The sequence below is a fragment of the Pleurodeles waltl genome, chromosome 7 (genome assembly GCF_031143425.1).
Source record: "Pleurodeles waltl isolate 20211129_DDA chromosome 7, aPleWal1.hap1.20221129, whole genome shotgun sequence".
NCBI lineage: Eukaryota > Metazoa > Chordata > Amphibia > Caudata > Salamandridae > Pleurodeles > Pleurodeles waltl.
Window position 1 is genome coordinate 1419041163 of NC_090446.1, and position 13935 is coordinate 1419055097.

General features: G+C 43.2%; 1 protein-coding gene across 1 annotated transcript in view; it reads left to right on the forward strand.

The window, feature by feature from the left end:
• LOC138246427 (serine protease inhibitor swm-1-like) overlaps positions 1-13468 on the forward strand; it is a 52960-nt gene extending 39492 nt beyond the window's left edge. The window contains exon 4 of the mRNA XM_069201036.1: positions 12883-13468. Within this exon, the coding sequence (XP_069057137.1) occupies positions 12883-13250 (368 nt within the window). The 3' untranslated portion in view covers positions 13251-13468. The remainder of the gene's footprint in view (positions 1-12882) is intronic.
• Positions 13469-13935: the final 467 nt, after the last annotated feature.

Genomic DNA, 13935 nt, shown 5'->3' on the forward strand with positions numbered 1-13935 from the left:
GTGTAAAAAACAAATCATGCAAATTTGGTGCAAAACAAGTATAAATATGACCCAAAGAATCCCAGAAAAGTAATCAACAGCAAACTCACCTTGACCAGTCAAGTGTACGTGGTCTCCATCTCCTGCTTCCACACACTCAATATGAACAAGAAGATCTTCAATTGGCTCTCTGCCAACACTTGCAGAACTGTCATCCAAGCCCTCCTCACCACTAAGCTGGACCACAGAAATACACTTTATGCCGGAATCAACCCTCAACTGACCAGAAGACTCCAGACCAAACAAAACTCAGTTGCCAGGCTCACCCTGTACTTCCCACCCCATACTCACATCACCCCACACCTCAAAGAACTCCACTGGCTCCTATTCTGCAAATGAGCTCTCTTCAAACTCTGCACACACACATACAAACCCTTACACAACATTGGCCCCACCAACAAATTCCCATTATTGGAACCAGACATTTCTGCTCAGCTGGACTGCCAATCACACACACCTTCCGTGTATGTGGAACACAGAAACAGATTTGTTGGTCATGCCTTCTCTGACCTCGTTTCTGAAGCCTGGAATGATGTGCCCCTGCACATCAATGCTACCTCTTGGTTAATGAGTTCTGCAAGAACCTGAAGACCTGGCTCTTCACATAGCCCCAGCACTGTCTCGGCCCATACAACTCACGATCAATATCAGGGTACCGTCTTGGGTGAGTTGTCTGCTATACAAATACACATAACATTACATACACAAGGTGAATGGATTACTCCTTTACACACTTTCTCATCACAATTGCTGAAATAGTCACCAATAGTATGAATTCATCCTATGCTATCTTGTATGTTAATGTCTTCTCAAATCCTTGACAGTAGGAGCACATTCCATCATGAAATTGTATCCTTGTGAGCCTATAATCAATTTTGCTATATCGCTATGACTAAGGCCAAAGATTTGTGGATTGTCTCTTCTTAAGAGAAACGGCAATCTGCAAAGATAGAATTTGAAATGCTTGACGGCCCAGAAGCAGGCAAATTTTTTTTTTCCCACTGTAGAGTAATTATATTCAGCATTTCTGATGGACCTAGAAGCAAAACATTTTTTTTCTGTTCCTTCAATGTATTGAGATAAGGAAGCCTGGGGTCTTTCCTACTTGCGTTGGTGATGGGTACAGTTTTAAGGCTGATATTGAAATTGTCTATGTTGGGGCCATTAATAATAGCATTCTTTATTGAAATTGTTACAGTGCTCTATAGATCGTCCAAGTGGGGGCCTTTTGTGAACAGGGATCTTAGTTGGTAAACTAAGTCTGAAAGGTTTCTCACATATTTGTACATAGACTAATAACCTCAAAATGATTTTAGTTTATCCGTGAAGGAAAGGGTTATTGCGTTTCTTACTACATAAACTAAACTCAGTCTGGGGTTAACCACTTTACTTGGAATAAAGTGTTTGAGATTCTCAACAAATGTCACATCCATCTTGGAATTTTTTTTCTCCTAATGATGAGACCTGCTTGTTTACGTTGGGTGTTACTTCTGTGAAATTGTCATTATGTTCTTTTTGGGGCCTCATAGATCAGGATATAGATCCTCATTACGACCCTGGCGGTCCGAAGACCGCCAGGGCGGCAGTGGTGGTGGTATCGCCGGCAGACCCGGTGGTGAATACTGCCAAATTAGGAGTTTGACGGTTTTGCCGAAGCCAAACCGCAGAGCCTCAACCAGTCCTGCCACATTACTGCATTCCTCCGGGCTAGAGGTGAGCACCTCCAGCACAGTGGATGGCGTGATACCGCTAGTGGTATCAGGAGGCGGAAGACCACCAGCATACTTCTGGCGGTCACACCGTAAGAATGGGCTGACGGTCTTGCACGCTGGTGACAGGAATAAGCACTCCTGTCACCAGGATACACTCGCACACACTTCCACATACCCGCAAATATGCACTCACACACTTCTACACACAAACAAACACACCCCACTCACCCACGCAAACGTGACATCCACACCCCTTCAAACTGACAAACACTGCATACACCCACGCATTCACCCCCCCAGCGCATACATACATTCCCACCTCCCTCCCCCTTCCCGCAGTGCATACAAACATTCACCCCCCTGCACTGCATACATGCACTCACCCACTCTCCCCGTCCACTGACACACAAGCACCCGCTCTCCCCTTTTCACTCACACAAACACACACACCCCTCCCCATCCACTTTCATACACATGCACACGCATACACGCACTCACCCCTTCCATCTGCTCAATTGCACTCACGTACTCAATCGCTCATACCGACACACACACACTCAGGCACTCACCCCCTTCACCCAGTCCACAAACAATCACACACTTCCCACCCCCATCCACAAACACTCACTCACTCCCTCACCCTGTCCACAATCACTCACACATGCAGACACGCACCCACAAACACCCTCTCTCCCCCTGCATTCACAACAGTCACAAATGCACTCGCACGTGAGCACCCCCCCCTAACGGACGATCCACTTACCTCTTTGGTCAGGAAGCTCATCCGGAATGGGACGAGTCCTGGTGCTTCCACCACCAGCAGGGCCTCACCATCTGGACACCGCCACACTGTATTACAGGTGCGGTCTCTTTTTGGCGTAGCCGCCTCTGCACTGCCGACTGCCAGCACAACTGGTCTCGGAATTCCACCCGATTTCAGGCAGAAGTCAGTGATCAGTCGCATTACGGCAGTCTTAGGGCAGAATTTCGGCACCACAGCTTCGGCGGTCTTTGGATAAGACCTCCGAAGTCATGATGCGGGCCATAATCTTGAAAACACATGCCATTGTGTAAATCTTTCAGTACATACTGCATCAGTTTTTGGAATACAGCAGTTGCAGATCCGAAAGACACACTATGGAATCTGTTTGCTTGATAGGGGTGGTAAAATATGTAAGAGATTTAGATTTTGTTCATAGTGCTATATAGTAATATATTCTACTGCAAAACCTAATATCATTTATAACAGTCAACATTTTGATCATTTCCGTTAGAGGATGCCTATCCACCCATATGTTGGTATTTAAGTATCTTAAGTCTCACAATGGCATATTTTGTCCTCCTGGCTCTTAGTTGTGATGACTAATGGGGCTAGTCATTCCACGCTCCTGCTTTTTTCTGTAATCACCTGCATTTCTAGTTCATTCAATTCTCTCTTTAGGTTATCCCTCATAAGCAAGGGAATAGAATGTACTTTATGCACCACAAGAACTGTGTCAGACTTAAAAATAATCTTGTGGAAAAAAAAGGTTTTAGTGCCCACAACCTTTCAGAGAATACTTTGAGGAATTTATCACACATATTCCTACCTGCAATAGACCATTCAGTCAACACCACCTGTTCTTTGTTGTTTGGGTCAAGATTAATGTCAAGTTTCTTTTGATGGTTCCAACCCAATTGACTTGAACCTTGTTTAGTTACATAGATTTTCCAATTGTAGACCTATCTCTAATGGATTTCTGCATTCTTCCTCTGATTCAGTTTATTGATCTAGGTCTTTCTTGTATTCACCTGAGATTCTGTAAGATGGTTGTAGTGTGTATGTCTTTCCAGAATATTTCCCTTTAATCATCTCCCTGTCTATTAATGTATTAGAAGAGCATTAGTCAGCAAATACATTGGCAGTAACACCTTCAAGATTAATGCTGCTTGTAGCGCCTGTCATGTTCCCATCAGTTTTCATAGAGTTCACTTGGAAGACTGTTTTGTCTCTTTCTTCTTTTTCTTCTGATGTAATAACATTAATAGTTTTGTTTGTTGGTTCTCTACAGTTCTTGGCAATGAGGCCATGTTGGAAAATGGGTTATTGGTAGGGCAGGTAGGTACCTACACCTAGCAACAAGCCACTAACCTCCACATAGGTACAGTTAGGTCTCAGTAAATTAATCCCAGCTCTACCCTTGGTAGCTTGGCATTGAGCGTCAAGGCTTAACTTAGGAGACAAAGTGTAAAGCATTCAAATATCACAAAACAGTAATTAAATAAGACACAGGAAAAAGTTTAAAAATCCAAAACAATTTATAAAAATAGCTTATATTTTTATCTTTAAAATGACACAAAAACGATTAAAATCGGTTCAGGGGAACCGGAGATATGAATTTTTAAAGTATTATTATTTTCTAGCGCTTAGAAACAAAAAGCGCCAATCGGGTCATCTGGTTGCACCAGGACCGGGGCAAAGTCAAACTTTCAGGCCGACCGCGATGGAGCCCTGCTCGGCTACAAGTCGCGGGAGACCTCGGTTAAAAAGTTACCTTCTGACTTAGTCTCTTTTTTGATGTTTTTCTTCCCCGGGACGAACCGGAAAGTTGAATCCGACCTCCTGGAGCCCTTGTCCGGATACGCGAAGTCGGTTTCCTCGGTGGTGATTTTTACCTTCGGACTTAGTCGTTTTTTCGAGATGAAAATCCTTCGACCGGGGTAAACCTGGATCTTGATCCGACGTCCATGGAGCCCTTCTCGGATACGATGGCTGGGAGGTCCCGGTCAACTTTTTACGTTCGGACTTAGTCTCTTTTTTGGATGTTTTTCTTTACCGGGACGAACCACGAAGTCAGGCCGGGTCGCGGTTGAGGCAAGCCGGCTAGAATTTCTGCGTCGGGTCGGTCACTTTATGGAGCTTTTTTTCAAAAATTCTCCAATCTTTTCCAAACTTCTGGGGCTTCACCCAGATGTTCTTTCAAGGTTCCTTTGGGGTCCACAGCTCACCCCAAGGGTCCAGAAGTTCTGTGATGGTGCTTGGGGGTGCGGACTTCAACTCCCAGAATGCACCTGGCGCAAACTCCTTTTTGGCCACTGGGCAGTGGTCAGCTGGTCGCTTCTTTCAGGAGTTGGTGCAGGGGACTCTGGTTAGCAACTTTTCACCTGTAGCAAACAGGGAGTCCCTCCTTGAACCAGTTGAAGCCAGGCAAAGTCCTTCTTGTGGTGAAGCCCAAGTGTGCAGCTGGTGCAGTCCTTCTGAGTGCAGGGTCCAGGTGCAGGCCAGGGGTCCAGCAGGGCAGTCCTTCTTCTTCTTTAGTTCCTTTCTTGTTGAATTCTGGAGGGGATCTGAGGCGTGGGTGCAGGTCTGCCAGTTTTATCCTTGCTCCTGGGTGAAAAGCAGGGGGGCCCTGGTTCTCCAATCAGGACAGGGTCGTCCCCCTGTGATGACCACTTCCTGGGAAGTGTGGCAAAAATCCATCCCAGAAGGCAACAGTCTCTAAAAATCCAAAATGGATGAATCTGATTTTTGGAGGACAGATCTGGCTGAGCCCACCCACTGGTGTGGCTAAAAATCATAAACACACCCCTCTCCTGCCCTCTCCTAATCTAATCAAGGGGGCACCTAGCTGTCTGGGGTTGCAGGATGTGGGGGTGTTGCTGGGTGCTCCAGATGTCCTTCTCTGCCTTTGAAGACCAGTTTGGCAGCCCTCCCCCTTCCTGCCTCACCATCTGCTGAGGGGAGATTCTCTCCCCCAAGCCCATTCTTTTGTGTGAAGCCAGGCCACTTCACACCTCATTAAAGTAGCCTGGCAGAAGCTGCTGCAGGCTGGCCAATCAGAGCACAGCAGCAAAAACAATGCAGAGCTGAAATTGGCAACTTTTTAGGTAAAGTCTAAACTTTTTACCTGAACTGGTTATATTAAATCCAACAACTGGAAGTTGTGGGATTTATTATAACAATCAATTTGATACCAAATTCTTGGTATGTAACATTTAAGGAGACTTTAAAATTTAAAATAAAGTCTGCCCATTCTAGCCTATGAAGGCCATTTACTTCAATGAGGGAAAAACGAATTTGGCTGTTTTTACCTCACCAGGGCTTATAAATCTATTTTTATAAAGTCCCTGCTTATAGGTACATGGCACCCAGCCCTAGGGGCACATAGGGCACACCTTAGGGGTGACTTATATGTAAAAATAAGGTAGTTTAAGACTTTGGAAGTACCTTTAATTCCAAAGTCGAATTTGCATATAACTTTAATTTAAAAGCAGCCAGCAAGGCAGGCTTGCTTTTAAAATGACACTGGGCACCTCAGCAATTCACCTAGGTGTGCACCACCTATGCTGTGGTCCCTAAACCTACATGCCCTACCATATACTAGGGACTTATAGGTAGGTTAACTTAGCCAATTATAATTAGCCTAATTTGCATATCCATTTTACACAGAGCACAGGCCCTGGGACTGGTTAGCAGTACCCAGGGCACCATCAGAGTCAGGAAAACACCAGCATAAAGTGGAAAATGGGGGCAAAAAGTTATGGGGCCTCTGCAATCAGCCCTAGTTTCTCACAGGCCACGTCTGTTGTATTTACTCCAGATCACCCCAAGTGTAGAACATTTAGGGTTATTGGCTAGGTGATTACTACTTCCACACCTAAAACATTTAAGTTTCTCTGACTGTACTTTCAACTTTTGCTCATGTACTTCTATTTTACACACCTCTTTGGCATTGATAAGATTATCCACTTCATTTGTACACCTAGGAGATTTGTTAGATCTCAATTTCTTTGGAATATATATACCAAAAGCAGTAAGCTCAACAAGATTGGCAATGTTAAAGGCCTCTGCCAAATTGGTATAATGGGCATGTTAGATCTGGCATCCTTGGTATGGTTTTCCCCTAACGTTTTGCCTTCCAACCTCCTGTGCTGCTGACTTTGTTTTTGGTGGCCTTAGTACACTGCACACTTTACCACTGTTAACCATTGATAAAGTGTTTGTGTTATCTCCTTTAATCATGGTAACATTGGCTTTTTCTCATTTGGCATATTGAATTTATTTGTAAGTCTGTGGCAAAGTTGTACTATATGTATCCAGGCCCTGTAAATAAATGCTAATACTGGGCCTACAGCACTCATTGTGCCAGCCTCTCAAGAACCCCTTTAAATATGTCTTCGGCCTGCCATTGTAGCCTGTAAGTGCAGTTTTAAACTGCCATTTTGACCTGCCAAAATAAACCTTTTTCCAATTCTAGACTGACCTTTTTATTACATTTTAGTCACCGCGAAGGTAAGCCCTGGTCAGCCTCAAGCACAAGGTGGAGTATATTTAAGAATTTGCACATGTACTTCTAAGTTTCACAGGTCTTGGTAGTTCTCCCATAAGACACCATTGGGATTACCGTATTACATTTAATATGTGCAATTTCCAAATAGGAACAGGTAGCACCTTCATGTTTGGTGTTGCTAGAATTACAATTTAAAATCCTAAATTATGGTGAAGTCAGATTTTAAATTACAGTTCTGAAAATGCTACTTTTAGAATGCTGACATTTTCTTGCCTTAGCAGTTTGATACCTGCAGCCCGTCTCTGGGACACATGAGTGCGTGTGGGTGACAGTTGAGCTTTGTGTATTCATACTAGACAGCCACAGGCAATGGGAAGCTTTGGTGTGACTAGATGGGCCATCACTGCCAGGCTCAGTTACACTAGAATAGGCTGTTTCCTGTCTCCACACAAACTGCTGCATACCCTCTTTAGTTAGTCTGGAGCCAGGAAGGCAGGACACCTTGCACTTCAAAGGCATGCCTCTGGAAACTTCTCCCCACTTCAAAGGCGCAGGACCTCAGACACCAGTTCATCAACTTACTTCTGATCCTGTGGGTACTCTGCCAGGAATAAGGCCTGCCGTGCTGCTGAACAGACATCCACTCTGTTGGAATGTTGCTCTGAAGGAACTGCTGTCCTGCTGTGATGAGCTCCTGTCTGCTACCCTCTCACTTGGGTGAGAAGGACTGGGCCAGCATCTCTTGTACCCAGAACCCAAAGTGACTCTAAGAGCTAGTTGGCTGGCCTCCTGATCTGACAGCTCAGGGACATAACAGGCTTCCAACGACTTTGCATCTGCACCTGGACTCTGCCATCTGTGATTCTACCTTCTGAGTTGTGCCAGTCCAGTTCTGGGCCACTCAAAGTGTCTTTAAGGTGCTTTGACAGCATCTGTGGTACCAGCAAACAGACACTTCTCCTCTGCTGTGTATCGCATACCCATGCAAAACCGACACATCACACTGCTGATTGAATGGACACACCGCAAAAACCCACATTGCATTATAGCTCTTTGGAACTGACACATCACCTCAACTGTGCACTGCTTCCTAAACGCTGGACTTTGCTTCATCAGCCCTGTTGATGGGATCCTCGATAAATAATGCAGCCTCAACACATCTCAGGAATGATGCAACCAGAACTTGTGACTTTTCCCCGATCCGGGGCAACCAGATATCCATTGTTGGCTCTTTGTGCTTTTTGGTGCTATTGTCACTACAATGTTTAAAACTGAATATCTCTAGTTCTACTGATTGGATTTTTGTCAGTTTGCTCTTGATATATTTATTAAATAAAGTACCATATTTCCGACCTAGTAATCCTGACTGCAATGTGCCAAGCTACCAGATGGTTTCACACAGGTTAATTTAGGTCAGGCATGTGCCTCACCCTGACAAGGACTGTGGTTGTTGCCTGACCAGTGCTCACACCCCAGGCAACCAGTAACCCCATTTCTCACATGGCGAATAATTTCTCTGGAATTGTAGAGTCACTGGTGCAAATGACAAACTGATCTCTAATGAGTGAAGGCCCAAAATCACAAGTAGTAGAGAAGACTCTAAGAACAGCACATTGCTTGTAACCTGTGCACCTTTACCCTGGGCCCTGCTAAAGAATGTATGCCTCTCTAGTACTCCCAACATTTTCATTGTCACCTGGTAGACATCCAGTTTTGCCTCCTCTTCTCCATCTACTATATTTATGAAAGTATTTTTTACCCTGTGTGCCCAAACTATTTAGCAGTATATGTTGTTTGCATACAGAAGTTAACATTTTCCCTTATTGCTATTAGGTAAGATTCACAAATCCTTACCCATCGTTCCCATGGGAGCTCAGGCTTGTTAATATCATTTAGAAAAGGTGAAGGCTGGTTCATGCTGGTAGCAGCCATTAAAAAGGAGCAGGTGACAAGAGTAGAGTAATAGTATAAGGAATCTAAAGCAATTTAGCACAATTAGCAACACAAGTATATTTATGTACTGAATACCTCTGTACATATACAATACAATTGTAAGCTTAAACATGTACTAGGAGTAATGTTGTCAAGGACATAAAGTGCTATATAAATAGAAATAAGTGCATAAAGTACTCAGTCTTATTCAGTTTCCTGGTTGTGTGGAAGATGAAAGAGAATATGTAAAAATTAGTTTACAGTGAGCTATAGTCAGTGGCTAAAGTGGGGGGACTTGAGGAGCACATCATGCCCATACTTTTTTTAATTTAAGGAGAGACATTCCTCTACTTTTTGTGAAAAGACAACTGTCCCGAGATGGTTAATTCTGACATTTAAAATACTTCAGCTAAAGCATGAGGAAGGGAGTCTCCTGTGCTGTGAAACTGAGGGAGTGGCAGACAGCTAAATAAGCACAGTCCTATGTCTGTGGTGGTGCTCCTGCAGCAGCCCCAGGAGGCATGTCAACTTGAAGAGTGGCGATCCCCATAGGAGGAGGAGGGCTTTTCATGAAGAGAAAAGACACATCAGCCCCACATGGCTGCCGAGATGGTGGTCAGCACCATCGGCTCCCCTTCTTCTGATCCAAGGAGAACACCAGGAAAAATTACTGTGTTTTAAATTATTGCAGAATACTTCCAGAAAAGAATACAACACAGTGAAATGCTGCAGTCAGAATCTTGAATGCACAGAAGAGTCCTCATGCAGCAGATATCACAAAGACGGCTGTTGGAATCCTGTAGCTGGGACCCGGAAGTGTCATAGACCTCCTGAGGAAAAAGGTCTTCACACCAGCAAATACTACTCAAGAGTCATAGGAGTTACTTCCGCCATTCGACTGGGGAAACAAGAGTCCTCCAACCACCTCACAGCAGTACAAAACACTTAGGTGGCCATAGGAGGTACTACCTCAGTGAGAGTTCTTGAAAGGGCACCACTCAAAATTCCACCCCAAGGCAGTGCTAGAACATTTCGCCACAATATAGTTTCAAAGACAGCAGAAACCAGTTCGAGCCCAGAGTGACACTTACTCTGAGGGGAAGTTGGATGGGGAACCTGGCCCAGGACTGTGTTAAAGTTAAAGCCAGAAGCACTACTCAAACTGAGGAGTGTAGGGCCAAGAGCTATGCCTTCTTTAGTTTAATGACTCAGTGGCATAGGCTTTGTAATAGCGCTGCTGTTTGCACTCAAACTAGGCACTGTGGGAAAATTGGGTAATAAGTTGCATAGGAGCCTTAGATAAATGTACAATACCAAATTTGCTGCAATAGAGGCACAACACGAGACCTATGGGGCCCGATTCACAAAGGTAATCTTAAACCAAAAGTCTAAGTTTAGAACAAAAGCCCAAACTTAGGCCAAAAGTGTACATTTACTAAAAGAAAAGTTAGACTTTAGGTCTAAACCTAGACTTTTGGTCTAAACTAAGAGTTTTGGTCCAAGTTTACTTTTGTGAATCAGGCCGTAGAGTCCACACTCAGCACATGAGGCAGTCTTCTATTGCCACTGCGCAATAGTCAGTCTTATAGTACAGATCTGAGCAGGTTTGGAGGTGAGAGTTCATAACTTCAAAGGGGAACACACGCTCTGCCCTTTGGGCAGCATCCTTCCCTCGTCACCAGTAAAGGAATATCAACACTGGGATGAGTTAAGTCCTAAATTTATTGAGACGCTAACAGGGTATGTCTCCAGTGTCACCTGACGAGGCATCTTACAAAAAAACAAAAGATTCACCAACATGAAGGAGCGAGGGGAGAGAAAGGGGAAGAACAGTAAGAGAATTATATATAAAGGCATAATCGACAGAGACATGTTTCTGGTGGAGATACTAACCTCTGATGAAATGTATTCCATGCTGCCCTCACAATGTTTGATTTTTGACCTACCTGCATATATCACTGTAAACATCTTTTAGCCATTTTACTTTTTTTGTAATCTTTTATTAACTTGTGGTCATGATTTGAGGATAAGTTAAGCCCCCTTAAAGTTCATGATGCTTCAATTGAGTCTCTCTGCCCACTGTGTTTGCCATTGCCAAATTGTCTTTCTATGCTTCTATGCAGCTGCATCTTGCTGGCTTTTAGGGTCGACCCTGCAAGTGCATGTGCTTGCATATGCATCTCATATGTGAGACGTGTGAGACACTGTTGTGTTCAGTAAAGTGTTGCTCACCATTTGTTGGTTTGCGTGGCACTCTTCAAGGTATGTCTGGGATCATTTCCGTTCCTCGATGTGGAGCAGGGATCAAGCACTAATTAATTTCAACTTAGTTAGTGCCCATCTGCTGCTCCCAATGTGATTGAGGTACTATTTTGTTCTAACTTCCAGTGTCCCGCAAACAGAAGGCTTGTGACTGGCAAAAACATGCCCTGCAGAACAAACAATATTGCAAGGTTTTATTTTTTTGAAGCTAACTTTATTTTTTTTTGTTAAGTCATCTTTTCTCAGTTTCCACTCACTTTTGTTTTTGTTTTCGCTCATGGGCGCTGTTGTCAAAAGATGACAATTAACTTGTTTACTGTTTGACGTCAATCAATCTGCAGCTATCAATTTAAATCTTCAAAGAAAAAAAAGTCTGCGCATGTGCTATTGTAGTGAATCCTAGTTTGTTTTAATGAGAAACAGGAGTTGGCTCAGCCTTTGGCTTGCATCTAGTGACTTTCACCCTACTTAGCTTGCTCTGTTTTAGCACATTTAATTATATCTTTTAAGATGGCTGCCTTGTTTTAGTTAAGGCCTATGTTTTACTTTCATGTTATCAGTGCCACCGCGCTAACGTGTCAATATCGAGCGACAAAGATAAATAAACCGTATGTGTTCACATTAGGTACATTCCCTCTTCATGCTTTTGAGGGAATTGTTTACATAAATTACTGTCCCAGACATGTCTTGGTATCTATTGTTTGAGAACAGACCTACGTCAGGGGCCCGGGCAAATCTGTATAAAGGCACCTCACTTAGACAGATAGTCAAAGGGATTGAGACCAGATGTCATCACTGCTATTGATGCTGCGATGCTGCATGTCTTCGTGTCCCTACATAGTCTGAACTAGCGATCTCATTCCAAGTTAACGAGGGTTGGGGGGCTCTTCTCATGGACATGGCATTGGCAGATTAGATTTAACATGCATAGCTCTCTTTTAGGTTAGAGGTTAGGTTCTCTTCATTAGGGTATTAGGACATATATTACACTTCATGTAATTTCATGTCATTGCGAGATGGTGGGGGTCTTTGTACTACTGACTCTTATCTTTACTATTCTGTTTCTTGCACTGTTCATTATCCTAATCATTGCAGCCTATGCAACTTATCATAGATTGCAGTTCTGTTAAAATAAAAACTATTGAAACCTTACTGCATCATCTTCATTACCTGTGTTTGATTGAGACATGTTAATGCGAGAAAAGGGTAATCTCGGTTTAACCACAACACTTCCTGAGATGTCGCACTCTTGAGTCCATGTGTAAAGGCTGACACAAATCACCTTTGACTGTTTTGGGTTTTTGGTGAGGTGCTGCTTTTGAGCCGGGAGGGTTGGGACGACAGTTGCGATTTGTTGTAGGATTGCCATAGTTGCCTACAAACATAAGTACTGTCATCCTTAAACCAGTAGTCTTGACTAGAACAAGAGTCCAACTACAACACCATGAGAATGATATAGTGTAACTAAAGACCTAAGTGTCAATTAATGAAAGATATAGAGGGAAACAGGTTTATAAAGAAGCTTTCTGGTAAACACTGACCAAAAAACAGATGAGAGGATGATAATGTGATAGAGAAAGGAAATGCATTGGGGGTGTACGGAAAAAAAGAGCTGTCGCATTTATGCTACAAATCATACTTAAACTGCAATTTTTGTCTCTCAACAGATGTCGTCTGCCCAGCCAACAGCTCAATTGAGTGCCAGAGGACCTGCCGAGCAACCTGTGATGAACTGAGCCAAATAAACATCCCTGGCTGCATAGAAATTTGCAAAATTGGCTGTGAATGCAACGAGGGTTACATTTTTAAAACCAGTGAAAAGAAGGAGTGTGTGCGCTATGACCAGTGCCAGGTTAAGTGCCCAGACCTCATGCATTACGAACCATGTCCACGTAATCCTCATGCAACCTGTGAGAAGCCAGAAGAGACCTCCAGCACACCACGAAGATGTGAACCCTGGTGCGTCTGCAATAAGGGCTACGTGTACCGCTCTAATCAAGATCGCACATGTGTGCGCAAGAAAAAGTGCACCTGAAACACATACAATGTATCTCAGCTGTCAGTCTAATTCACTGAGGTGTACTTTTATAATTAACAGCCTTTCACTTGCTTTTATTTTCATAAGAATTGTCTTGCATTGCATTTTTACATTTTTTCTTCAATGGGACATTTTCCTTTTTATCCTACCTTGTGAATACATTCTCCAATATGTATCATATTATCTGCTTTTTAAATATTCTACTTTTCTCTAAATATGGTGTGATACTTTATGTTATTTCTTTCTTTAACTGTTTTGTGTTTGTTTGGCTTATTATAGGCATCACATCATTCATTTTCGTCTGTGATTCATCAGAGAAAGTGAGTTGAATGTGACCTGTTAGCCCTCTTTATTTTGCAGGCCAGCTTCTGTAGACAAGTCATTGTTCCCTTAGCCTTCCAGAGAAGAGTCAAGGTTCCTTTAACATTCAGAAATTGTGATACTTAGGAGAGAGTGACACCAACTGATTTAACAACCACAATCTAGTTATGTCAAAAGTACAGTTCTGAGAGAATCAATACTGTCTAGCTATACAACTGGCAGTCCCCAGAGATGTGCATGTAACTTCAAGCAGTACTAACAATTTTGAAGTACAGAATATATGCAATAATATTCTTACACACATTTAGACTGGTAGAAACATTTCAATGAAAAAAAGGACTGCAAGATCATAAAACTTCAT